The following is a 25,981-nucleotide window of genomic DNA, read 5'->3' as shown; positions in this document are numbered from 1 at the left end:
CCCTGGACCCTACCACGATCCACCGCTACATGCCTTGCCTCCCCTCAGAGCTCAACACCCATTACCATTCCCATGCCCCCCTTGACCCTTCCCCTCCCGTTATCTGATCCACCTGCCTTGTCCCCCTCCTTAATCATCCCCCCACCACCCAATAGACCTTCACCAACCTGGCTCTCACCCTGGACCTGCCACCCTGCCGCATCCCACTCCTCCCTCTGATGGCGACTATTCCCTCCTCTAACCAGGACCCTGAGTTCTCCCACCAGGACCCCATCGTCGACAGCATTGACTGCCTCTAAGACACTGCCCCAGCACTTTCCCAGACATTCTCACCCCCACCCCCCACCGGCTCCCCCAGACACTCTCTTCACCCTTCCCCCATAAGCCTGCCTCCACTGTCCAGCCTTTACTGCGCCCTTCCACTCTACTCGTCACCAACCCCCAGCCTTCGCCTGCGTCTCTTGTCCAGCCTTGGCACAGCATTTGCTAATGGCACTCAAGTGAAGTTTACAAAATCCCCTAGAAGGAGAATGCAACATCTACGGACCTCAAAATCATGGAAGAGGTGAAGCTCGCCAGGTGCACACCACTTATATACGGTCGTAAAACTGGCCTTTCTGAATTTTCGCTGGTGGGGAGCTTAATTTGGAGAATTAACTTAATGCCGGTGAGCAGGCCTTTTAATGAGCATGCATAAGATGCTAGTACATGCAAATGAGGTCCCCGACATTGTTCATCGGGAAGCTCGACCTCCCTTTAACTCATCTTGAAAGTGGGGAGAACAGAATTCCAATGGTTTATCCCAATGTTGGGAAACAGATTTTTTGCTCCCCGCCAAATTTAGTGCCACTGCCTGCCATTATTCCCACTGCTGGCGGGAGAGGAGCATTCTGCCCTGGGGGTGAATTTTTCCTATGGCAGGCGGGCTGTTCGGGAGCGGGCACGGAGCCGATTGCCGCCCGCGATCGGCTCCACGCTGTCATATTACGCGGGCGGGCCAATTAAGGCCCACCCAGGGTAATGCTGGCCCAGTAGCGCATAGCGCTACCTGGGCAGGTGGGGGGGAGGAGGGAGAGTCAGGGCCTGCGCTCTTTCGCGCATGAGCACAAAAAAGCACAGCAATTTCACTGAGGCACGGAGCTGCTGGGGAGGTGGGTGTAAGGGGGGAAGAAGATGTAAGGTAAGGAGTTTGGAGGGAGGAAGGATCGGTTGGAGGAAGGAGCTCGGTGGGGGAGGAAGGAGGTTGGAGGGGGAAAGGAGTCCAGGTGGAGCAAGAAGTCCAGAAGGAGGAAGGAGTCCAGGGGAAGGAAGGAGTCTGCGTGGAGAAAGGAGTTTGCAAGGGGGAAGGCGTCTGGGGTGAGGAAGGAGTCCGGGGTGGTGGGGGGGAGGAAGGAGTTTGCAGGGAGAAAGGAACAAAGGTGGAAGAAGGAGTTAAGGGGTGGGTGGGGATGTCCAGGTGAAATTTCAAGGGAGGGGGTCTGTGGAGTCGATGACTGCACCCTGGGGAATGAAATGAGGGCGGGCGTGGTAGGAGGGAATGTTCAGAATGAGTGCAGGCAGAGTGAGCTGCTAGAGTGGGAGGGTGAGGGTCCGACGGTAGCGAGAGAAGGGACGGCAGGGGTTGTTGGTGGGGACTCAGAGGCAGACACAGACCCTGGGCTGGGAAGGAGGAGATTGGGGAGGTCAATGTGGCTGAGGGTTGGATTCTTAGGAAGGTAGGGAACGTGAGCATTCACCTGAACATCGCAAAAAAAAAGGATCTGGCCAGTAGGTAACGGTGGGGAGGTGGAAGGTGATGCCAGGGGGATCGACAATGATGGGGGAAAAGACATGTGTGACTGGGGGAGGGGAAAGTACGGGGGAGCTGAAGACAAACTTTACCGCTACCATGCTACTAAAATCAAAAGTCAAAAGTGAATGTTGGATGGGCACAGGTGCCACATGGGAGTGCAATCAGTGGGTGGGTGGAGACGCAGGTCAGCTCATATGGACAACTGAATGAGAACCCCAGCAGGCAGCATTGAAAATGCTCGGGACATTGGCCTGAATTTTTCAGGCGGCAGGTGGGCTCAGCAGGAGCTGGTGGGTACAGTCGCGGAGCCAATCGCCGCCAGTTTATGTGGGCGGGCTAATTAAGGCCTGTCCAGCGTAAGATGCAAGCCGTAGTGCTCAGCACTACTTGTGCGGGCAGGGGGAGGAGAGAGAGTCGGGGCCAGCGCTCTTTTGCGAATGCGCGCAAAAGAACGCTTCAATCTCCCTGAGGCACGGAGCTGCCTCAGGGAGATTGATTTACTATTGTAAATAATGAATAAAAGGTTTAAGAATTATTTAAACATGTCCCCTCACAACTGTGTCACATGAGATGGGACATGTTTTTATATTTATGAAATTTTTTTAATTTAATTAGTAAAAGCTTTAGGAAACTGTCCACTCGTGGATGAGGTTTCTTAAAAAACGCAAAGGCTGCTTGGCCTTTTCGCCTGCCCACCAACCTTCAGGTTGGATGGGCAGTGTTAACAATGACCTTAATCAGTTCCTTCATATTGGCGGGCACTCGACATCATCGCACATCATTTTACACATCGGTGTGTTGGGCCCGCCCCCGCACGCCAACTGAAAAATCCTGCCCTTGAGATGAGTATGATGGAGGAAGGATTCGCATGTGTGGGAGGGTGCTTGCACAATTCTCCGAAAGGCCCTGCCACACACACATCTCCCTCCAGAATCACTCATGTTCCGGCTGTGTGCAGCTGAACTGCTACTGGGGAAGGTAGGGGATGCATGGGGAGTACTCGCAAAGCCTGTAAATGAAGCTGAAAGACACCATTACACATTATTCAGTGAAAGTGAATATATTTTCAGATTATGAAGTGACAATATGTATTCACCTGTGCAACCAATTGTGAGCAGAAATTCGTACGTTTTCTAGGCCTAACACTTCTAGGTGCTGCCCTGACATCCACAGCAGGGGCAGAGACAGCCTGTGCAATGGTTCACCCTGTTGCCTCTAATGACTTCGGCGTGCATGCTCTGGAGAGCCGATGCTTTGAGGGTCCTGGCTTGCTTTGGCTGTCTTCCTGTGGACCAGCTGCTCCCTCTGCGGTGACAGAGGACAAGGTTGAGGAGGTCACAGGCAAAGGGAACTTGGAGGGAGAGGACAGCCAGGGGTGTCCAGCTGCTGCTCCTTCTCCCTTCGGTTGTCCTAGGGTCCCGGCCTGACTCCTTGAGGTGAGGTCGGCGGCAAACACCCACGTGAGGATCCTGCACCATATCATCCCTCTCTCAACACAGATCCTTCCTCTGTCACACTTATCTCAATGTCCTGAGCATTTTCAATGCTGTCTGCTGGGGTTCTCTTTCAGTTGTCCACCTGAGCTGACCTGCATCTCAACCCATCCACTCATCGCACTTCCATGCAGAAACCCATTCCTGACCAACACCAGGCTCCTTTCATTTTCACCTGGAGGTACGTCAAGGTGCTCCGTTTCCTCTCGTGTTGCCACTGCAGGAACTCACCCATGGCTACTGTGATGCAGTGCAGGTCTGCGCGCATCTCCGCATTCTGCTGAGCCAAGGTCGCCATGGCATCCGCCATCCATGCATACATGTGGGCACCACTTCATCAGAATACAGGCAGATGCACTCCTCCAATTCACGTGCCACTCTGTTGAGGACTTCCAACAGCTCTGCGTGATGTTTCCCTGCCTTTTGCTGACTCTCCACAATGAGCTGGAAGGCCAAATCCAGAAGCTCGTCATCAGACTCAGACTGATGCCTCTTCCCCAGCAGTCCTCTGAGTGCCGGGGAGCTCGGCTGAACCTGCCTCTCATGCTGCGGATATGTGTCCATGTGGTGACCACCAGATTGTGAACCCAAGCCTTTTCTAGATCTAGGTCCCACTGAGGTGTGTGTCTTTGCCCTGGTGGAGGGTGTGGGTAAGCGCTGTTATTTCCAGCTCTTCAATGGAGGAGGTGTCCTCTTGGCTGGGGTGAGGACCTGAATGAAGTTGAGGGGCTGGCTGGCTGAGGGTGTCGGTTGTTTAGCAGAGCTCTCTGTCAACCAAAGTAAAGACAATTAGTGCATGGCAGCAGAGTTTGCGTTGAAAGAGGGGTGATGTAGTGCAGGATTCTCACATGGGTGTTCACCACTGACCAAACGGTCACCACAGGTACAGTCCACATTCTCACCAGTCAATGCATGTCACACTCCTCAAAGTAAGTGAGGGGCTTCATGTGGGCCACTCTACCCCCGGTCTAGGACCTCTCCCTGCTGCTGTGAGCCAGCTTCTCTTGCATGAAAACAGATGGACAGAGCGTGAGCAGGACACATGGCACTGCATGGAATGTTTGTGTGGTGAGTGGAGCCATGGACTAGATGAGGACTCGAACTCCAGAGAATATGAGCCTGATGGAGATGTGAGGGTTTATGTGAGAGTTAGTGGTGTTGTTCCTTGAGGTGTGAGATCCCTGTGGATGTGTGATGGGTTTGTGAGTGTGAGAGTTGAGAGTGATGAGAAGAGTGACTTACCCTGGTGGAACGGAAAAGACCATTCATCCTCTTTCAACACTGGGTGGCTGTTCTCTGTTGCAGGGCAATGGTACTGACCACCGCTGCCACCACCTTCCATGCTGGATTGGTGACCTTGCTTGCTGGCCTTCGCCCAGAGCGGGGTAGAGGACTTAACGGTGGGCCTCCACTGTGTCCAGTAGGCGCTTGAGGGAGGTGTCACTAAAGCTGGGGGCAGAATGTTTCCTCCCTTTGGCAGCCATCAGTTCGCAGCAACTTCCTATCTCTTGAAGAGTGTTAGCCCTTTGCAGGGGCAACCTTTAAATATGGCACTCAGTTTACTGAAGGCCTGATGTGACAGCAGGTTGGACGAATGAGAGGATGCCCCGCCAGCAACCCAGCGTGTTTCCCAGAAATGTATGATTAATGAGGCGGGATCAGAAGATATGGAGTGTGAAAAGCCATCATTGCGGCCAGTGGGTAAAACGTCCTTTCTCCCACACGCTCCCACACTTGGTGCAAATCTGGGATGATTCTGCTCTTGATAAACCAAATGATCTATTTATTTCATGTAATATTATAATATTCTATGAAATACTATACAAGACTGTATTAATATAGCAATATTCTTCTAATAATGTTTCAAATTAAAATTCTTATTGCTTACCTGTGTGCACTATTTGATCATTTTATTGTATGGGAAAATTAAGTAGAAAGTAACCAATTATTGGAAGCAATTAAAAGGTGGAAGTCCCACCAAAGATCTCAGATGTTGTGATTCTGAATCCCATTGAGATGCTGCTTTCAAATCATGCATCACATCCAAACCTCGCCCCTTCTATCAATACTCAATATGAGATTATGCATTGAATTTGTTACCATGTTTTGTTATATTTTTATAATCTATCATTTAATTCCCTGTGATGCTTCAGTGCTGTTGGAACACCTAAAATTAGGTTTCACTCAATGGGCAGGATTTGTAAAATGACGCACGGTGACATCGGGGGGAACACCCGACATCACCACGCTCCATTTAAATTTTCAAGAAGGCGGAGGCGCAGAGAAATCAGCTGTGCACCCGCCGACCTGTCAATGGCCAATTGAGGCCATTGACAGAGACAATTAAGTAATTAAAGGACCCGCCATCCAACCTTAAGGTTGGTGGGCAGGCCAGGAGCCCCAGCGCGAACTAGAAAAAGCATGAAACCTCATCCATGGGCGGGATGAGGTTTCATGGAGGTTTTTAAAAATTTTAATAAAGTTTTTGTGAAAATTATGGACATGTCCCAACTCATGCGACATTGTCAAATGAAGGGACATGTTAGGGAAATTTTATTTTTCTATTTTTAGGTTTTTTACATTTGTAGCCGATCACCCTGAGGCTGCACTCAGGGAGATGAGTGTGCTCTTTCGTCTCGATTTTGGGATTCCCCTCCTGCCCACACAGGAAGCACATAGCGCTTCTGTGCAGACATCATGCTGGGCGGGCCTTAATTGGCCCGCCCACGTAAAATGGCGCTGTGCCCCCATCGGAAGCGCGCCTGTGCGTGCCCGCCATTCAACTTCGCCCCTGATGGGGGTGGGGGTGGCAGGGGGGGAATTCAATCCAACATTAATTAAACTGAAAAAATTGCAAAAATAATTGAAGAAAATTCTTGCAAGTTTAATCCTGCTATATTAATAAACAGTATGCTTATTAATATATCAGAAAAAGTAGAATTAAACTGGAAATTGTGAACCCGTTTGCAGTTAATTTAAATGATAGTGGCTTGCAGCCCAACGTTAAGCATGGTGCTGCGCAGCTGTAGGCCTCTGCAGGGGTCCCACGTTCCTATGAGGCTAGCACCACTTAAAGATGGCTTGCGCTACTTAAAGCCAGTATACACCTCCTAAAGGTGAGTTGCATTCTGGATGCAACAGGGTTGAAACTGCTTGCAGAAGTGTTCCTGAACAGCAAGAAAAGTGTAAATGGTGCAACAGACCAGAGGGTGTGCTGCAAGGCTCTCAGACTTAACAATGGAGGCTTTAGTACAGGAGGAGAGAGGTTCTCTCCCTTCTCAAGGCCAGGAGGTCCTCCAGGATGATACTGAAAAGGCAGTGGGAGCAGGTAGCCACCATGATCAATGCCAGTAGTCTAAACCCTGAGGACTTGAATACAATGCCACCAAAAATGTTTAAAGCCCTCACACAAGTAGCCATGGTCAATAAACGCATCTTCACATGCCGTATCCTTACAAATCAATCATAGCGTCACACACAGCTCCACTCATCACAACCCCTTCAACCACCTACCAACATAGAAGCACAGAACAAGGTCATCCCATCATGTCTGTGCCGACAGAAAAAAAGCTATCCAACCTAATCCCACTTATCAGCTCTTGGCCCATAGTCCTGTAGTCTATGCACCTCAAGTACGTATCCAGGTTTTTTTTCATGTGATGAGGGTTTCTGCCTCTACCACCCATTTGAGGCAGTGAGTCCCAGACCCCACAATACTCAGGGCGAAAATATTTTTCCTCAACTCCCCTCTAATCCATTTGTCAATGACTTGAAATCTATATGCCACCTTAATCACCTTATCTAATGCTCTGCTTCTTTCAGGGTCTGTGGGCGTGCACTCCAAGTTCTCTCTGCCCCTCTGCACTTCTCAATATCTTACCATTTATTGTGTATTCCCTTTCCTTATTTGTCCTCCCCAAATGCATTACCTCACACTTCTCTAGATTGAATTCCAGCTGCCACTTTCTGCCCATCTGACCAAACCATTGATATCTTCCTGCTTTCTTCCTTACTATCAACCACACGGGCAATTTTGTATCATCTCCAACTTTCTTTATCATGCCTCTTAAATTTAAATTATTGACATATACCATGAATAGCAAGGGACCTGCTATTGAGCCCTGCCCCATTGGAAACAGCCTGGTGGTCATAAAAATACCTGTCGATCATAACCCTTTGCTTCCTGCCACTGAGTGAATTTTGGATCCAACTTTCCAATTTCCCTTAGATTCCCATGGGCTTTTACTTTTCTGACCAGTCTATCATGTGGGGCCTTGTCAAAAGTTTTGCTAAAATTCATGTAAATTACCTTGAATGCACTACCCTCATTTTATCCTCCTTGTTACTTCCTCAAAACATACAATCAAGCTGCCAGTCAAGACCTTTCCCATAGCAAATCCACGTTGACTGCCCTTGATTGTTCCATGCTGTTCTAAATTATGATTTATACAGTCTGTCAGAATTTTTTCCAATAGTTTGTCCATTGCCAAGGTTAGGCTGACTCACTTCTAATTATTCAATCTATCCCTTCCTACAAATGGTACAATGTTAGCAGTCCTCCGGCATCACATCTGTAGACAGAAATGATTGGAAAAGGATGATCAGAGCCTCCCCTATTTCCTCCTTTGCTCCTTTAAGCAGCTGGGATACATTTCATCTGTCCCTGGCAATTTATCTACATTCAAAGATGCTAAACCCTTAAATATTTCTTCTCTAACTGTTTATCCCATCCAATATTTCACACTTCTCCTTAACTACAATGTCTGAAAACAGATGCAAAATTTTTATTAAGAACCATGCTTACATCTTCTGCCTCCACACACAGCTTACATTTTTGGTGTCTAATAAGCCCTACTCTTTCCTTAGTTGTCTTCTTGCTTTATGCATATTTATGAAAAAGATTAAAACATCTTTGGATTTTCTTTGAACAGTCTCTATTAAACACGATCGACACCTAACATTCGTAGCCTCACCTCACCCTCACAAACATAGCACTGCTGCAAAATCACACTCGCATCTCACAGCTTGGTGGCAAGAGCTGCACCATCATGGTGGCCAGGTTGTGAAAGGTAAAGAGCTCACTACAAATTGGGACACACTCTGGGGAGCACTGCAACGCTACCCCAGAAGGATCCAGGTAGCAAAATTATTGCATTAGCACCCCAGTGGTCTGCTCTATGATGGTTCATGTGGCAGCATGGCTCTCAATGCATGCATGCTGGCCACATGTGGTTGCTTCAATAGGCAGGTGATGCTTGGGTGCACGCTCACTCACCAGCTGAGCTCCAGGCCATTGTCGACTCTTTCTCCAAAGCACATGAAAAAATGGTCCTTTTAATAAACACCTGGAAAACTAATGTCCTCTTCCAACCAGCTCCCCCAGCAGAACACCTCCCCCCATCAGTTGACCAACAGTGAGATCATGGAAAATGTGAACCATTTGCCATATTTTGGGAGCCTCCTCTCGATGAAGACAGACGTAGATGACAAAATTCATCATGGCCTTCAATGTGCTAACTCAGCCTTCAGCTGACTGAGGAAAAGAGTATTTGAGAACCAGTATCTCAAAACTGAGACTGAGACATCATGGTTTATCAGGCAGCAGTGATTCCCCCGACTCCAAAAGGTTTTGGACACTTGGACAACCTACAGCAGGCACCTCAAAGCACTGGAGAAGTACCAACAGTGGTGCCTTTGCAAGATCCTCCAAATCCAGTGGCAAGAAAGGTGGTTCAACAGCAGCATCCTCTTCCAAGCCAACTTGCCCAGCATCAAGACGCTAATTACACAAAACCAGCCCACTCGGTGGGACATGTGGTTTGTATGCTACCAGACTTCCAAAGCAATTGCTCTACTTGGAATTCGGTCGTGGCAGGCGACACTCAGGAGGACAGCAGAAATACTTCAGGGATGTCCTCAAAGCATCCATAAAGAAGTCAAACATCCTTGCCGACTCAAGGGAGTCCCTGGCTTGTGACCAATCAAAATGGAGAAGGCTCATCCAGAATGGCACTGAACAACACTGAGACAATTCACTGGGAATGTGCAGGGGTGATGTTGAGGCATCAGAGGGAGTGCACAAACCCTCTAAACAACCCGTCTACTCAACCGTTGAAGCATCACCATGTGTGCCAAGTCTGCAGATTGCAAATTGGACTTATCAGCCATCTCAGAACTCATCAAACCGGAGTGGTAGCAAGTCATCCTCGATCCCAAGGGACTGCCTGAGAGAGAGAGAGAAAGAGAGAAGAAGCAAGCTGGCCAAATGTTGTTGGGTTGAGGAGCAGAGCCAGTTGTTAAGCAAATAACTCTTGTCGCCCTAGAGCCACCCTCTGGCCTGATGGTTCAAATACTGAGGGAAGAGCAGACTGGAATAAAAACATCATGATAGCAGCCAAGTTAGCAGGCATGCACCAGCATAATGTGCTGAGCATTTTCGAACACCAATCACACATTCAGCGATTGGTAACCTTTGCAGTTGTGGTGCACTTAATATTTAGATGTGGCAACCACAAAGCCATGTGTGTGTAACCGATGCCATCCTGCACCATGGGAAAACCTGCTATGCTGGCAAAGCTATATACACACTCTTCCTGCCACTGTCTTGTCACAGAGAATACATTGAACTCCCTACCCCTGACATAAAGTTAGTCTGTCACCTTTCTTATGCAACACTGGGCAACAAACTGGAAGAAGTTACAAATGACACCTGCTGCAGCCTGGAGAATCCCGACATGAAAAAATTCAGAGCCTGTCACCTTCACAGCCACTAATAACACTGTCCTGGCCCTTCTCTGATGTTGCAGGTCTGGTTGCAAGAGGTGGCAGAGTTCTGTTAGTACCTCCTTCATAAAACGCAGATGACACACACACTGCATCTAGCTTAGGCGGAGGTAAGAGAAATGCTCCCGGAAGACCCTAAGTGGATAAGGCCCTCTGCTGAGAGTCTTTCTACCCTTCTCCTCCCTTTGTGAGCAGTTTGAGCTCTTCTATGTTGCATGTGCACCATCGCCCTCTCAACCCAAGGAGGATGGTAACTATAGCATCCATAACTAGAAGCAAGTGGTCTGACCAGAATCCTTGAAGTCAACACCAAGGTCTTCTCCACATGTACCATCACTCCCTGTTGACTTCACCAACTTTAACAAATTCTGCAAACCGCCAAACACTTTCACAAACTCAAACAGAAATTAATCAGCAACCAAACTGAAAGTAGTTGATGATCCTGTTAAATAGCACTGGTGTGGGCAATGTCCTTCCAACTGCTGAACACATGTTGAGCTGGGCATGTTTAAGACAGGGCATTAGCTGGAGTGGCAAGGTTGAAATTAACAGTGTGATGTCAAATCAATGTTACCTGCTGACTAACGTTGCAATCTGCCTAGTCTGTATGACATGGTACCCACACTAATGCCCTCACCAAGATGGAATCTGGCACAAACTGTGCATGCACTTTGCAGATGCCATTTTGCTAACAAAATTACATCCCCGAAACTATGGGTGCTACACAGCCCAATTTTACAGTCATACTTTTAAAGTTTCACTTATTGGATTATCTTGTTATCTTGTATCTTCAAATATATGAAGATTATACTAAGCAGATGGGTTTGCTTTAATTTCAAATACATGTTATACAATGTATTTGATTTCAGTACCCTTTTTGCCACAAAAGAAAGAATCTAAAACAATTTTCAAGTCTCTAATTGTGTTATGTAATTTTTTCATTTCAATAAGAAAATGGTGTAGTGGAATACAGACCTGAAGAGCTACCAGCTGATGGAAGTAACATTATATTCAACAAAAGCCTTATAATTGATGCTGCCAACCAGCTAAGAAAAGAGAAAATCAAACTCCCATCTGCCATTTTGAGCTCAAAGCCAGGTTCACTACCTAATCAGAGGGTAAGAGTTATGCTGAATAACACTACAGGTTTAATTAAATGACATCCATATCATGTCATAAAAACAGAAACAGCACCTGTGGAGAGAGAAACAGAGTTAACGTTTCAGGTCAATGACTTTTCATCAGAACTTCCTTTTATCCCTTTTGCCACCCAGTTTTGCTCAAAACCTATTACATTTCTAACTTTTCCTAATTCTGACAAAAGGTCGTCAACCTTAATGCTGTTTCTCCCTCCACAGATGCTGCCTGACCTGCTGAGTATTCCCAAAATTTTTTGTTTCTATTTCAAAATTACAGCATCTGCAGCATTCTGCTTCTCCATATCATGTCATCCCATTTAAAACATCCCAATCAGGTTTCCATCCTGCCACAGCACTCATGAAAATCACAAATATTATCTTATGTAACTGTGATAAGTATTCCTTCTCAGCCTGTCTGCAGCCTTTGGCATGAATGACCACACCTTCTAGCCCCATATCCTCACCATCACTAAGACTGCTTACCTCCATAACATCCTCTAATGCTTCTCCTCCATTGTCCATTCAGTGAGGCTGCTGTTGCCTGGTCCCATTCCTGCTTATCAAATCGTAGCCAGGAAATCACCTTTGATGGCTTCTCTTCTCGCTCCCACATCATTATGTCTGGAGTTCCCCCAAGAATCTATCCTTGGCTGCTTCCTATGTATTAGCTGAATGATATCCCTCAGTAACATCATCCAAAAACACAACATTCAGGTTTCACAGGTATGCTGACAACACCTCGCTCTACCTCACCACCAGCATCTGCCTCAAACTGCTACACTGCCTCTGATTTGTCACATTGGTTGTTCAACATCCAGTATTGGATAAACAGGCATTTCTATCAGCTAGATGTTGGGAAGGCCAAAGCCATTGTCTTCAGTTCCTGCAACAAACTCCATCTCCCTCTGAGGCTGAACCAGACTATTTTCAACCCTGGTGTCCTATTTGACCCTGAGCTGAACTTATGACCCCATATCCCCTCCAACACCAAGGCCACCTATGTCCTCCTCCATAACATTGTCAGTCTCTATGCCTCCCCAGAAGGAAAAAACAGTAAAAATTGGGAAATAAGAATACTGATCCAAACTGGTCTTGTAAACCTTAAAATGGAACGCCATTAAAACTGTGAAATAAGAGTACTGGTCTGAACTGTTTTTTCCTTCTGGGTCAGCTCATCTGCTGCTGAAATCCTCCTCTATGCCTTTATTATCTCTAGATTTAACTATTCCAATGCTGTCATGGCCACCACCCCCATATTCTGCCCACTGTAAACTTGACTTTATCTGTGTCCTAACTCGTACCAAGACCTGTTCACCCATCACCCTGAGCACGTTAATCCACGTTATTGGCTCCCAGTCTGGCGAGGCCTCAACTCTAAAATTCTCATCCTGTTTTCAAATCCTCCTAAGGCCTCATCCCATCCCTATACCTGTGACTTCCAGCCCTACAACCCTCCAAGATCTCCACATTCCTTTAATTTTGTCGTCTTGTGCATTCCCAATTTTAATCACTCCAGCAGTGGTGGCTGTCTACACCCAAAGCTTAGAAATTCTTTGTCTAAACCTCTCTATTCCCCTTTCATCCTTTAACATGCCCCTTAAAACCTACTTCACTGACTTAAGTTTTTGGTCACCTGAACCAGTATCTCCTCATGTGGCTTGGTTTCAAATTTTGTTTGATAATTGCTCCTGTGAAGCGCCTTGGGACCTTTTACAAGATGAAGGTGCCAAATAAATACAAGTTATTGTTCTTGTTGTTGAGAATGAGATAGCTGGTAAAAGCTGAAAACTGCTCAAGCATTTCAACTGCCATTTGAAGAAGCAAGAAATCCCCAGCATAGTTACATTTAATTAACACATTATTTTAGCAGGATCCAACTGGATGAGAAATCAATTATATGAATTTCATATTATAGTAACGTTTTTATTATTTTTAGCCTGGGAATGTAATAACAAAACCAGAGTTTTTCATAAATTGTAGTAATTCTAATTACTAAAAATCCAGTATTATGAATTAAAATATTATATAGAATTTGTGTTTGATGAGGAATCTTAACTGTAACTCCTTAAACCTTCAATCCATATTTCATGCCATTCTGACTAAGAGATCTATATTATTTGAAAGACTGGCCCAGATTTTAATTGCCTCTACTGTCATAAAAGGGTGGGGCGGCAGTTAAAATAATGAATGTCATCTTCCTGCACTGCTTCCTTCACAGTGTATTCCATATTAACCTGTTCCTTTAAGCAGGTAGGCAGGATACCAGCAGGAAGAAAGCAGGCTCCTGCTTTACCTATCAGTCCTGATGATTTCATCAGGATCCAATCTGCAAAATGACCCAGAGGCCTGAACAAAGGGTCACATGCAGTGTTGGCTCCTCTGTCAGGCAAACCTGCCAGTAGACAAATCCAGAGCTAGAAGAGGCCTCAAAGGTAAGTTTAAAATTTATTTTCAGGTTTTCTTGTGGGGCAGGAGAGCTCCTTGGACATCCCTTGAACTAGGTAACCCCCACCTCTCCCCCAAACCCAAACCCTGCACCAACACACTCACCCCACCCCCTCTCTCCTTCTTCCATTGTGAACCTGGAGCTAATGTTTCCTTCTGAGTGGTGGGGACTGGCTTGAAAGGCCCCATAGCTGTGGGTAGACTTTTGGGAAAATCTCTTGGAAAGGAAGGAAGAGGCACCAGGGACTGGGGAGGCCTACACATTCCTTGTGGGGTCCTGGAGGAGCATTCCTGCCTTTCCTCTAGGGTTGCCAACCCTCCCGGATTGGGCAGGAGTCTACTTTTTTAAATTCATTCATGGGATGTGGGCATCACTGGCTGGCCAGCATTTATGGCCCATCACGAATTGCCCTTGAGAAGGTGGTGGTGAGCTGCCTTCTTGAACCATTGCAGTCCATGTGGTGTAAGTACACCCACAGTGTTGTTAGGGAGGGAGATCCAGGATTTGGACCCAGTGAAAATGAAGGAACGGCGATATATTTCTAAGTCAGGTGTCAGTGTATCAGTAACCACAATGCATGGCAATTATGTTGTTAAAGACAAATGCTAGTTAAAACAGATGATGGGCATTAGTTCTCCCATCAAAAAAATATAAATAGATGCAGCTGGAACACTGTGGGATGGAAGGTACTAGGAAGTCTATTACACTGAAGAGCTGTCTTAAGAATAAACCAACTTGTGGAAAAGACTAGCTTTGGACTCATTCTTCCATGACAAGCACTTACTGTGAGTAACATCAGGATGGTGTGTGGCTTGGGGGGATCTTGCAGGTGGTGGTGTTCCCCTACATCTGTTGTCCTTGTCCTTCTAGATGGTACTGGCCATGGGTTTGGAAGCTGCCTAAGGAGGCTTCGTGAGTTGCTGCTGTGAATCTTGCAGATGGTACACACTGCTGCCATTGTGCGTCGGTGGTGGAGGGAGTGAATGTTTGTGGATGTGATGCCAATCAAGTGGGCTGCTTTGTCCTGGATGGTGTCAATCTTCTTGAGTCTTGTTAGAGCTGCACTCATCTAGGCAAGTGGAGAGTATTCCATCACACTCCAGACTTACACCTTGTAGATGGTGGACAGGTGTTGAGGAGTCAGGAGGTGAGTTACTCGCCTCAGGATTCCTAGCCTCTGATCCCTCTTGTAGCCACAGTATTTATATGGCTAATCCATTTCAGTTTCTGGTTAATGGTAACCTCCAGGGTGTTGATATTGGGGGATTCAGCGATTATAATGCCATTGAATGTCCAGGAGCGACAGATAGATTCTCTCTTGTTGGAGATGGTCATTGCCTGGCAATTGTGCAGCATTAATGTTACTTGCCACTTGTCAGCCCAAGCCTGGATATTGTCCAGGTCTTGCTGCATTTGGACATGGACTGCTTCAATATCTGAGGAGTCGTGAATGATGCTGAACATTGTGCAACCTTATGTTGGGAAGAAGGTCATTGATGAAGCAGCTGAATATAGTTAGGCCGAGGACATTACCCTGTGGAACTCCTGCAGTGTCATGGAACTGAGATGATTGACTTCCAACAACCACCACAACCACCTTCCTTTGTGCTAGGCATGACTCCAACCAGCAGAGAGTTCCCCCCCATAATTCCCATTGACTCCCGTTTTGCTAGGGCTCCTCGATGCCACAGTCGGTCAAATGCTGCCTTGATGTCAAGGGCAGTCACTCTCACCTCCCCTCTGAAGTTCAGCTCTTTTGTCCATGTTTGAACCAAGCTGTAATGAGGTCAGGAGCTGAGTCGACTTTGCGGAGCCCAAGATGAGCATCAGTGAGCAGCTTATTTCGAAGCAAGTGCTGCTTGATAGCACTGTTGATGACCTCTTCTGTCACTTTACTGATGATGGAGAGTAATTGGCTGGGTTGGATTTTTCCCGCTTTTTGTGTACATGACACCTTGGCAACTTACCACATAGCTGGGTAGATGCCAGTGTCGTAGCTGTACTGGAGCAGCTTGGCTAGCGGTGCGGCAAGTTCTGGAGCAGAAGTCTTCAGTACTATTGCCGGAATATTGTCAAGGCCTATACAGTATCCAGTGCCTTCAGCCATTTCTTGATATCACGTGACGTGAATTGAATTGGCTGAAGACTGGCATCTATGATACTGGGAACCTCCAGAGGAGGCCAAAATGGATCATATATTCAGCACTTCTGGCTGAAGATAGTTGCAAATGCTTCAGCCTTATCTTTTGCACTGGTGTGCTAGGCTCCCCCAGCATTGAGGATGGGGATATTCATGGGACCTCCTACTCCAGTGAGTTGTTTAATTGTCCACCACCATTCACGACTGGATGTGGCAGGACTGCAGAGCTTAGATCTGATCCATTGGTTGTAGAATTGCTTAGCTCCATCTATCGCTTTCTGCTTATGCTGTTTGGCACGCAAGTAGTCCTGTGTTATAGCTTCACCAGGTTGACGTCTCATTTTAGGTACGCTTGATGCTGCTGGTATGTCCCCCTGCAATCTTCATTGAACCAGGGTTGATCCCCTGGCTTGGTGGTAATGATAGTGGGGATATGGCGGGCCATAAGGTTGAGTACAGATTGTGGTTGAGTACAACTCTGTTGCTGCTGATGGCCCACAGCGCCTCATGTATGCCCAGCCTTGAGTTGTTCGATCTGTTCAAAATCTATCCCACTTAGCACAGTGGTAATACCACACAACACATTGGAGGGTATCCTCAATGTGAAAATGAGACCGTCTCCGCCAGAACTGTGTGGTGGTCACTCTTACCGATACTGTCATCTGTGGCAGGCAGGTTGGTGAGGATGAGGTCAAATATGTTTTCTCCTCTTTTTGGTTCCCTCAACACCTACTGCACACCCACTCTAGCAGCTATGTCTGTAGTGGTGCTACCGAACCACTCTTGGTGATGGACATTGAAGTCCCCCACTCAGAGTGTATTTTGCACCCTTGCCACTGATGGCGATGTTCAACATGGAGGAGCACTGATTCATCAGCTGAGGGGAGCACGGTTCGTGGTATTCAGCAGGAGGTTTCCTTGCCCATGTTTGATGCTTCTTGAGACTTCATAGGGTCCGGAGTCAATGTTGAGGACTCCCAAGGTAGCTCCTTCCCAACTGTATACCATTGTGCTGCCACCTTTGCTGAGTCTGTCCTGTCAGTGTAAGGTGAGTATAACTATGTCAGGCTGCTGCTTCACTAGTCTGTGAGACAGCTCTCCCACTTTTAGCACAAGCCCCCAGATGTTAACAAGGAGGACTTTGCAGGGTTGACAGGGCTGAGTTTGCTGTTGTTGTTTCCGGTGCCTAGGTTGATGCCGGGTGGTCCGCTTTTTAATGGTTTGATACAACTGAGTGGTTTGCTAGGCCATTTCAGATGGCAGTTAAGAGGCAACCACATTGCTGTGGGTCTGGAGTCACATGTAGGCCAGACCTGGCAATGACGGCAGATTTCTAACCCTAAAGGGCATTAGTGAACCAGATGGATTTTTACAACAGACAATGGTTTAATGATTATCATTAGACTTTTAATTCCAGATTTTTATTGAATTCACATTCCACCATCTGCCGTGGGTTATCCTGGTTCTCTGGATTACTAGTCCAGTAACAATACCACTCTGCCACCGCCTCCCCCTACTGGAATTGGCATCTATCTTCTGTGACCATTGAAAGCAATCTGGGCAATTTAGGATATGTAAAATATTAATGGATATAGATAAAGTGAATATGTGGACGTGTTTGGCAGGCAGCTTGAACTTTTATCTTGGGGGGCTGATGGCTGCTGGCTGTTTTCAGAATGTCGGTTCTACTTCATGTAAAGATGGTAGTCCCAAGAGCTGGGTTGAGGCCACCACTGTCTCTGTCAAGCCTGAGAATTGTTTTGAGTCTCCTCACCAGCCGCAGTGCTTCTGGGACAAAAGAAATGCAAGTGGGACCACTGCATTGTGGGGTTAGTTCTCACCGAAAGGTTGCCCATTCCCAAGCAGAGTGTGAGGCAGAAGCTGAACTCAGCCTGAAATATATATTGAGTGTCTGGCTCTGGGGGAGTGGGACAGCTTCAAGCTTCACTGCTCTCAGGTCGGCTAGGAGACCAGTGGTAGACATCTGGGGGAGGGGCAGATGAAGGTTGGAGATTATATGACATCCAGCCAGAATTGGCAAGCCCACAAGAAAAGGAATGAAAACTTAGCTTAAATGGCTATTTTTGGTCATGGATCTTCTTCCCACTCTTCACCTGGCTTCTCTACAATGGCTTCCCCTCTCAGACCACAATTAAAATTGCAGGTGGAGTTCAATAGCATCACTGGATCCCGATTTATATATTTACAGAAGGATCCCACTGGTTTCAGGTGGATACCACTGTCACCTGTTCAACTGAGCAGATTAAAATTGAAGATGTCTGGATACAGGAGGGATGTCATCTGTTAAGTCACCCGGTGATGTTAACTGTCTGCCCAACTGGTCATTTCTGCTGAGCAGATGGTATTAAAACTTCCCCTAAAACTTCTATATTTATCCGTTGCAGTTTACTGTTATTGAAGAGCCAGTCAGAAGAAAAGTCAATACAGTATCCGTTGCTGGTCCCATAGCAGGTGGTATATTAACGAAACCAACACGAGGCTTTGAGCTATTTCCAAGAAAGGTGAATTTTGCTGTCCTCCAAGAGGGTTTTACCTATACCTACACTGTCTTACTGAAGAATGTTGGAATAGATACCTGCAGGTATTTTAATCTATAACTTATGTTCACTTATCCTCAATTGGGAATAAAATGTTTTTCCTTTTCTCTCTTTAACTGGAAGCAGCCATTCTTGAATCGGAAACATCATCACTTAGATGTAGAATGGCTATTTAGCACCCACATGAATCTCTATGGGCTAGGTAAAGGCTAGGGCCTGGCAACAGCACTACCTTAAGCTATTTGGATGATGCTGAACTCAAGTCTCTCTGGTGAAATGACAGTATAATAGTATATTATTATAATCCACTACAAGAACCCATAAACTATTATTTTTTTTCTTTATCCCTTCATGGGATGTGAGTGTTGCCGGCAATGTCAGCATTTGTTGCCCTTGAACTAAGTTACAGCACTTAAGAATCAACTACATTGCTGTGGATTTGGAGTCACATGTAGGTCAGACTAGGTAAGGTTTAGGGATTAAAACAAAAAACTACTGCGGATGCTGGAAATCCAAAACAAAACAAAAACAGAATTACCTGGAAAAACTCAGCAGGTCTGGCAGCATCAACAGTTCTGTTGAAGGGTCATGAGGACTCGAAATGTCAACTCTTCTCCGCCGATGCTGCCAGACCTGCTGAGTTTTTCCAGGTAATTCTGTTTTTGTTTTGTTAAGGTTTAGGGATTTCCTTTTCTAAAGAGCACTAGTTAATCAGATGGGTTTTTTGCAACTATTTATTAATTGAATTTAAATTCCACCAGCTGCTGTGGTGGGATTTGAACTCAAGTTCCCAGAGAATTATCCTGGGCTCTAGATTACTAGTCCAGTGACATTACCACTTGCCATTCTATGATTCTATTCTATGATAATACACTTGTTAAAATCTATCCTTTGATTAAGCTTGTTGCATTTGTCCTAACATTGCCTTATGTGGCTCGGTGTTAAATTTTGCTTATAAGACTTCTATGAGGCGCCTTGGGATGTTTTATTACAATAAAGGTGTGTATAAATGCAAGTTGTGGTTGTCACCTTTTGGTTTACAACTTGAGCCTCTGATGGAATGCACACTTGTCTGTCTACCAAAGACACCATGAATCATTCCAGTCAGCCAGAGAGCAGTAGCAAGCAGTTGCCTGTTCAACCTTTGGGTCTTTCATTTTGGTAAACTAAATATTGGACAGTGACGCACAATTCAGTTCATAGGGATGCAAGGTCTACTCAGAGGAGTGGCTGGACACATTGAACTGAGTATAAACCTTAAAACCTAATAAAAATATTCTTCCTATTTGCTGAAGTATGTTTCCCAATCCTTTATGAATGATTACGGTCTTGATCTACAAAAGGGTAACTTAAGTTTTACAGTATGAATCTTCACTATGAATTATCATTTTTGTTTAGATTTCGAGTGAAGCAGCCTCCGCCCAGCACTGGACTCAGAGTGTGTTTTAAACCAGGACCTGTAAGTAATCACTCCATTTAAACAGAAATGTTTTAGTACAGTAATCATTGTTTAAAGTATTTTTAAAAAATAGTTAATCAGGTCAAATAACTCTGAAAACTTTCAGCTGGAATTGTTTAAATACAGCTGGTTAATAGGTGAAGCAACACTAATGTTTCCCTACCCCCTGCCCACCTCCCATTGCAGCATCCAATTGCTTCTGGCGATTTTGCCTCTGTGACTCCATTTTCTGCGAGCCCATTCCATGTGCTAATCATGTGAAAAAAGAACTTGCTGATATCAGTCATTTTTTTTAAATTCAGTCATGGGATGTGGGCTTCGCTGGCTGGCCATCCCTATAATTGCCCTTGAGAAGGTGGTGGTGATTAATTTGAAACTTGCCAGTTTGAACCTGTCTTTCTGTCTACTCTTACAATTTACTTCAAAATAAGTTTCGAGATTTACCTTGATCAATAATATAGACTTACAAGGAAAATATACAGCGTAGAAACAGGCCGAATTAATCTGTGCTAGTGTTTAATCCCACATGAGCCTCCTGCCATTCTATCTACCTAATCTCAGCCTTTCAGCATATCTTTCTACTCCCTTTTTTCTCATGTCCCCTTCTAGTTTCTCCAGGCTTTCCTCAAATCTCTGACTCCGGGAATTAGTTTTTTGGCTCTTCACTCCAGTGCCTCCAGTTTTTGAATGTCTTCTTTGGAGCTCAGTGATTAGAATTGGACACAGCTCGCAAGCTGTGATTTAAGCATAGAACAATACAATTTGGCTTGTATTATACTTTTTTTAACATTCATTCCCGGGATTTGGGCATCATTCGCAAGCCTGTTGCCTATCTATAGTTGCCCCTGTGAAGGCGCTGCTGGGCCTTTCCTTAAAATGCTGCAATATGGATGGTGAGGTTGCTCCTACAATGTAACTAGTGTTATGATCTCAGTGGAGACCAGTAAAGCAATTTGAACTCCCAGTTATTAACTGAAAGAATCACGCCATACAATTTCACATTTTAAACAAAAAAACTTGTACTGTACAAGAATTAAACAAAGCAAGCACTACTAATTTAACACTATATTTCATAAACACTTACTTTATGCTCAAAAATCTCAACAGCACACTCCTTGTTTTACTTTTACTTTTATTTCCACCCAAGAGTTTACAGGATCTCAAGGGTTCCTTCACTTCTCCTGGGACCAAACCAAAGTGTGCCACAGCTCTCAGGAATTCACTTTGATTCTCCTCAGTATTCCTGCTATTCCCTGAGGTATGAGATTTCTTGGGGTCCTTCCCCTATCATCCAGTTTGGTGACCCTCCAACTCTCCTTTAGCACTTCATGATTTTGGACTCCCCAATTCAAGCATGGGCCTCACAGCTTTCTTGCTTAGTGACTCCAAATCAGAAAACACCCTTGGTTTGTGATAGCCCTCTGCTACCAGTCTACAGCCTCCTGGAGCATTCTCTCTCTCTGCTTGTCTCAAAGCTGCTCCTAGGCTTTAACTGACTGCTTGCTCCTGTCAGAAATCACATTTAGATAAAACCCAAAACCAATAAAAAAAAACCTCCCTTATCTATCCCCAAAGCAACTTGGCACTGGCTTGACCCAGATAGAGATTTAAACGAATTATCTCCAATTCTCAAGCCTTTCCTTTATTCTGGGAAACCACGTGAATAATTTAAACCCTTTATGGAGACAGTTGTAGACATCCCATCTCCATCAAGAAACTCAGAGAAGTGTCACCCATTATTTAGTGTTTTCCCACTAGTGTTTAGTGTTTTATTTATTAAATAAATATAGACTACCCTTTGAATTGCAATTACTTTAGCTCTGTTTACCAGTTTCTCAAACTGGGAGTTTTCATTTATCTTGCATTCAAAAATTTCAATCCCCAAACTAGAAGTTATATTCCTAAAACACATTAATCATGAAATTCATGTGAATCATGAAATACATATTTGTAATTTCTCCTTTTGAGGAAAATGAAAACCCATCACCATCGCGATACGTTTCACTCCTACCATCTAAAATATAACAGCTTACAACATGCTACACATTTTAACAACCATCTCATCACATAAAATCCATATAACACTCCCCCAAGCTCCACAGGTCAGTCCACCTTGACAACATTAAGTTGTTGAATCTGTAACCAGGAGTCATAATCCAATTAAAACTTACAATTTCTTGCAATGTTTTATTTTGTTTCTCTTGTGTATACAAAAATCAATTTTGCTACTAGTTAGAGGAGATTCCTCATTGTTAGCCACATGTGAATTTTCAAGCACAGTCTTGGAATCAGTCTGTTCAATCCACAGTCTAAATTCCACTGTCCTCTATATTTGTAGATGCTTCATTGTTTAAGTCTGAAAAGAATGCCCCAGTTAATTTCACAGTTAAATCATCCTCCTCTTCTAAATGCCTCACAAGCCTAGGGTATAGTCATGTTCAGCACTCTTGGGATAAATGATTTATCTCTGGGAATTTTTTTTAAGACATTTTATCCTGTCTAGTACTTCCATCTCAATTATATCCAAATGATTAATATTGCCCAGATTATCTCTGTTTGAAGAGTGCATGTTGCTTGTGCCATCCCTTATGAATAATGGGAAAAAGTAGTCGCTCAAAGTATTTGCTATCTTCTGCTTATTCTTTGTTTAATGTTTATTTGTATCTTTACAAGGGTGTATAGATCTAATGCCACCCACTCACCCTTGATATTACCTGCACTTTTGTTTGCACTTGTAAATTCTTGTAGCATCCTCTTTAAAGTCATAACCCTTACCTTAAGCTTCCTTATCGGCAAACAGTTTTGCTCTCTGATGTTGCACTTAACAATTCCTTCCAGTCTTTTTTTAAAATTCATTAATTGGATTTGGGCATTGCTGGCTAGGCCAGCATTTATTGCCCATTCCTAATTGCCCTTGTTCAGAAGGCATTTAAGAGTCAACCACATTGCTGTGGGTTGGAGTCATCTGTAGGCTAGACAAGGACAGCAGATTTCCTTCCCTAAAGGGGCATTAGTGAGCCAGATGGTTTTTACAACAATCGACAATGGTTTCATGGTCATCATTCGACTTTTAATTCTAGATTTTTATTCAATTCAAATTCACTATCTGCTGTGGCGGAATTTGAACCCGGGTGCCCAGAGCATTACCCTGGATTTCTGGATTACTAGTCCAGCAACAATACCACTATGCCATTGCCTGCCCTTTTTGTTAGTCCTGTTAGCTTCCCTGTTTTCTGTGTTAGTTAAAACTTCAGTAAACATTTAAAAACAAAATCATTGCTACATGATTCACTGGGTGTTGATTTCATCATGTACTTTTTTATATACACCTATTGCTATGCTGCACTGCAGACGTTATCAAAATTGAGTGCAAATTGCTGTGGTGACATTATTGTACAATTGCTGAACAGTTATGAAATTTCACTTACTACTATCCTAACCACATAACAGTATTTTCTTCCCTGCTATCAAGATTGACTTGTATGTGTAAGAATGCACAAAGCATTCAAAAAAAATTGAAGGGTTGGCTATGGTGGGATATGAATAGTAGCTATAACAGGGACATGATTTAAGTCTGGATAAGACTGGGGCCTTAATATTCCTGGGTATAACAATTTTAGAAACAGAACTTCCAGCAGAAGCAGGGCGGATGGGACCAGGTGTCCAACCTGGGCCAGAACAAAGAACGAAGAAAAGTACAGCACAGGAAAAGGCCCTTCAGCCCTCCAAGCCTGCGCCGATCATATTGCCTGTCAAACTAAAACATTTTGCACTTTCGGGGTCCGTATCCCTCTATTCCCATCCTATTCATGTATTTGTCAAGCTGCCTCTTAAACACCACTATCGTACCTGCTTCCACCACCTCCTCTGGCAGCAAATTCCAGACACTCACTACCCTCTGCACAAAAAAACTTGCCCCGCACATCTCCTCTAAAGTTTTCTCCTCTCACCTTAAATCTATGTCCCCTAGTAATTGACTCTTCCACCCTGGGGAAAAAGCTTCTGACTATCTACTCTGTCCATGCCACTCATAATTTTGTAAACTTCTATCAAGTCGCCCCTCAATCTCCGTCGCCCTAGTGAGAACAATCCGAGTTCCTCCATCCTCTCCTCATAGCTAATAACCTCCAGACCAGGCAGCATCCTGGTAAACCTCCTCTGCACCCTCTCCAATGCCTCCATATCCTTCTGGTAATGTGGCGACCAGAATTGCATGCAATATTCCAAGTGTGGCCTAACCAAGGTTCTATACAGCTGCAGCATGACTTCCCAGATTTTATACTCAATACCCCTGCCGATGAAGGCAAGCATGCCATATGCCTTCATGGCTACCTTATCCACCTGTGTTGCCACTTTCAGTGACCTGTGGACCTGTACACCCAGATCCCTCTGCCCATCGATGCACTTAAGGGTTCTGCCATTTACTGTATAATTCCTACCTGTATTAGACCTTCCAAAATGCATTACCTCGCATTTGTCCGGATTAAACTCCATCTGCCATTTCTCCACCCAAGTCTCTAACCGATCTATATCCCATTGTATCCTTTGACAATCGTCTTCACTATCTGCAACTCCTCCAACCTTAGTGTCATCTGCAAACTTACTAATTAGCCCATTTACATTTTCCTCCAAATCCCTTTGGTGTGGCCTGCTAGTCAGATGTTAAACAGCAGGTAGCTTTTCAGTTCAGCAAGGCAATATTACTTGTTCCACAAGCCATAGGTCTATGTCACATGATTTTCACCTCTTCACCATTTTTGACAGAAGATGTGTATCCAGGGTCTGGAATTCGACTTAGTCTTCAGGTCTGCCATTATGGGTTTCAAGGAATGTTTGAGAGGCCACTGTCTTAGTAGATGTTCTTTGTCTGCTGGCAAGTCTGAGTTATCAAATGCAAAATGCCTTCAATGTAGCTCCCTTTGAAGTTGGGCTGTACAGTGCCAGGTGATCATTACTGACTCCTCAAAGATAAGGAGGTATGAGATTTCCGAAACTGCAAAGTGGTTTCTTTTGTTCTGGAGTCACAGACAGACACAGTTTCAGCCATTTTATGGATCTTTGTTTAGTTTTTAAAATTTTAGAAATAGCCATGAGAATATTTATATATATTTTATAAAAATATACAGTGTGAAGCCTTAGTCCTTTACAATATCTAAAGAGATGTTGCAACCACTTCAGGAATAAAAATGGAAGCCTATTTATGGAGGATAAATGGAAGTATTTAAACACATATTTTATATTGGTTTTAACGAATGATTTTCAAAGTGAGAACGTAGATGTACAGAGAGGACATGCTCAAATTAGTTTGATAAAACTAATTGCAGAAAATAATTCTTTTAAAAAAATAAGCAGAACTCAAGATGGATAAGTCACCAGTCCACCACTCTAGGCTGTTGAAAGAAGTGAGATAGGAGAGGCTCCAGCCACAATTTTTCAATTCCCCTTATTTATGCAAACATTGCCATGGGACTATGCATCTAATATTCTGTAAGGGAAAAAAGGCAATCCAGGTAGCTATAGACCAGTTAATCTTAATGTAAATTAATGGTAAGCACTTCGGTCCTGAACATTCTGAGTGTGTCTGCCAATGCTACATTGGTGACCCAAGTCTAGCCCAACCCACCCTTCTTAAGGCAAAGCACCACCATACTGTTGCACCTGAGATCTCCACAAGGCACAACTTTTTTTCTTTTGGTTCTACGGAAGCCATAGTACAGTAATTTAATCCTCCAGAAATGATTACCTGAATCTACAAACGGTCTGGGACCACTTTTGTATGCCTCAAATGGTACATGACACTGAGATCTTTCAATCATGTAAACGGTGAAACTTCCAAGGGAAACTTGGGAAGAAGCCCATCATGGCCCTTGGACATGAGATGAGATGGACAGAAGAATTCCCAGGACAGCGAGAATGCTGTTTCTTTTCTGCAAACGTCATGTACATAGAGTACAAAATAGATAAATTCCTATAAGGTGAAAAGGGTGCATGTCTGTCTCCCCTTTCCCCTCATCCCCACAACCCACAATGGATTCTAAAAGGCCAAGAAAAATGAGGCAACACTTGGCGTAACCAAGATCCACTTCTTATCCCATGCTCCCAGCAAAAATCAACTATACCATCTCCTCCAGCCTCCAGAAATTTTGGTGCCTAGCAAGCATTCAGATATGT

The 25,981-nt window shown here is 44.7% G+C and overlaps 1 protein-coding gene across 1 annotated transcript in view; it reads left to right on the top strand.

Annotated features, from left to right (window-relative positions):
- Window positions 1-25,981, top strand: part of spag17 (sperm associated antigen 17) — a 342,330-nt gene that overhangs the window by 296,114 nt on the left and 20,235 nt on the right. Inside the window, exons 52-54 of the mRNA XM_078559611.1 lie at window positions 11,020-11,186; window positions 18,199-18,395; window positions 19,750-19,810. Of these exons, the coding sequence (XP_078415737.1) occupies window positions 11,020-11,186; window positions 18,199-18,395; window positions 19,750-19,810 (425 nt within the window). The remainder of the gene's footprint in view (window positions 1-11,019; window positions 11,187-18,198; window positions 18,396-19,749; window positions 19,811-25,981) is intronic.

This window comes from Cetorhinus maximus, chromosome 16 (assembly GCF_964194155.1).
Source record: "Cetorhinus maximus chromosome 16, sCetMax3.hap1.1, whole genome shotgun sequence".
In the NCBI taxonomy this organism is placed as follows: domain Eukaryota; kingdom Metazoa; phylum Chordata; class Chondrichthyes; order Lamniformes; family Cetorhinidae; genus Cetorhinus; species Cetorhinus maximus.
The sequence above is the reverse complement of the archived record's forward strand: the minus strand, read 5'-3'. Positions and strand labels throughout refer to the sequence as shown.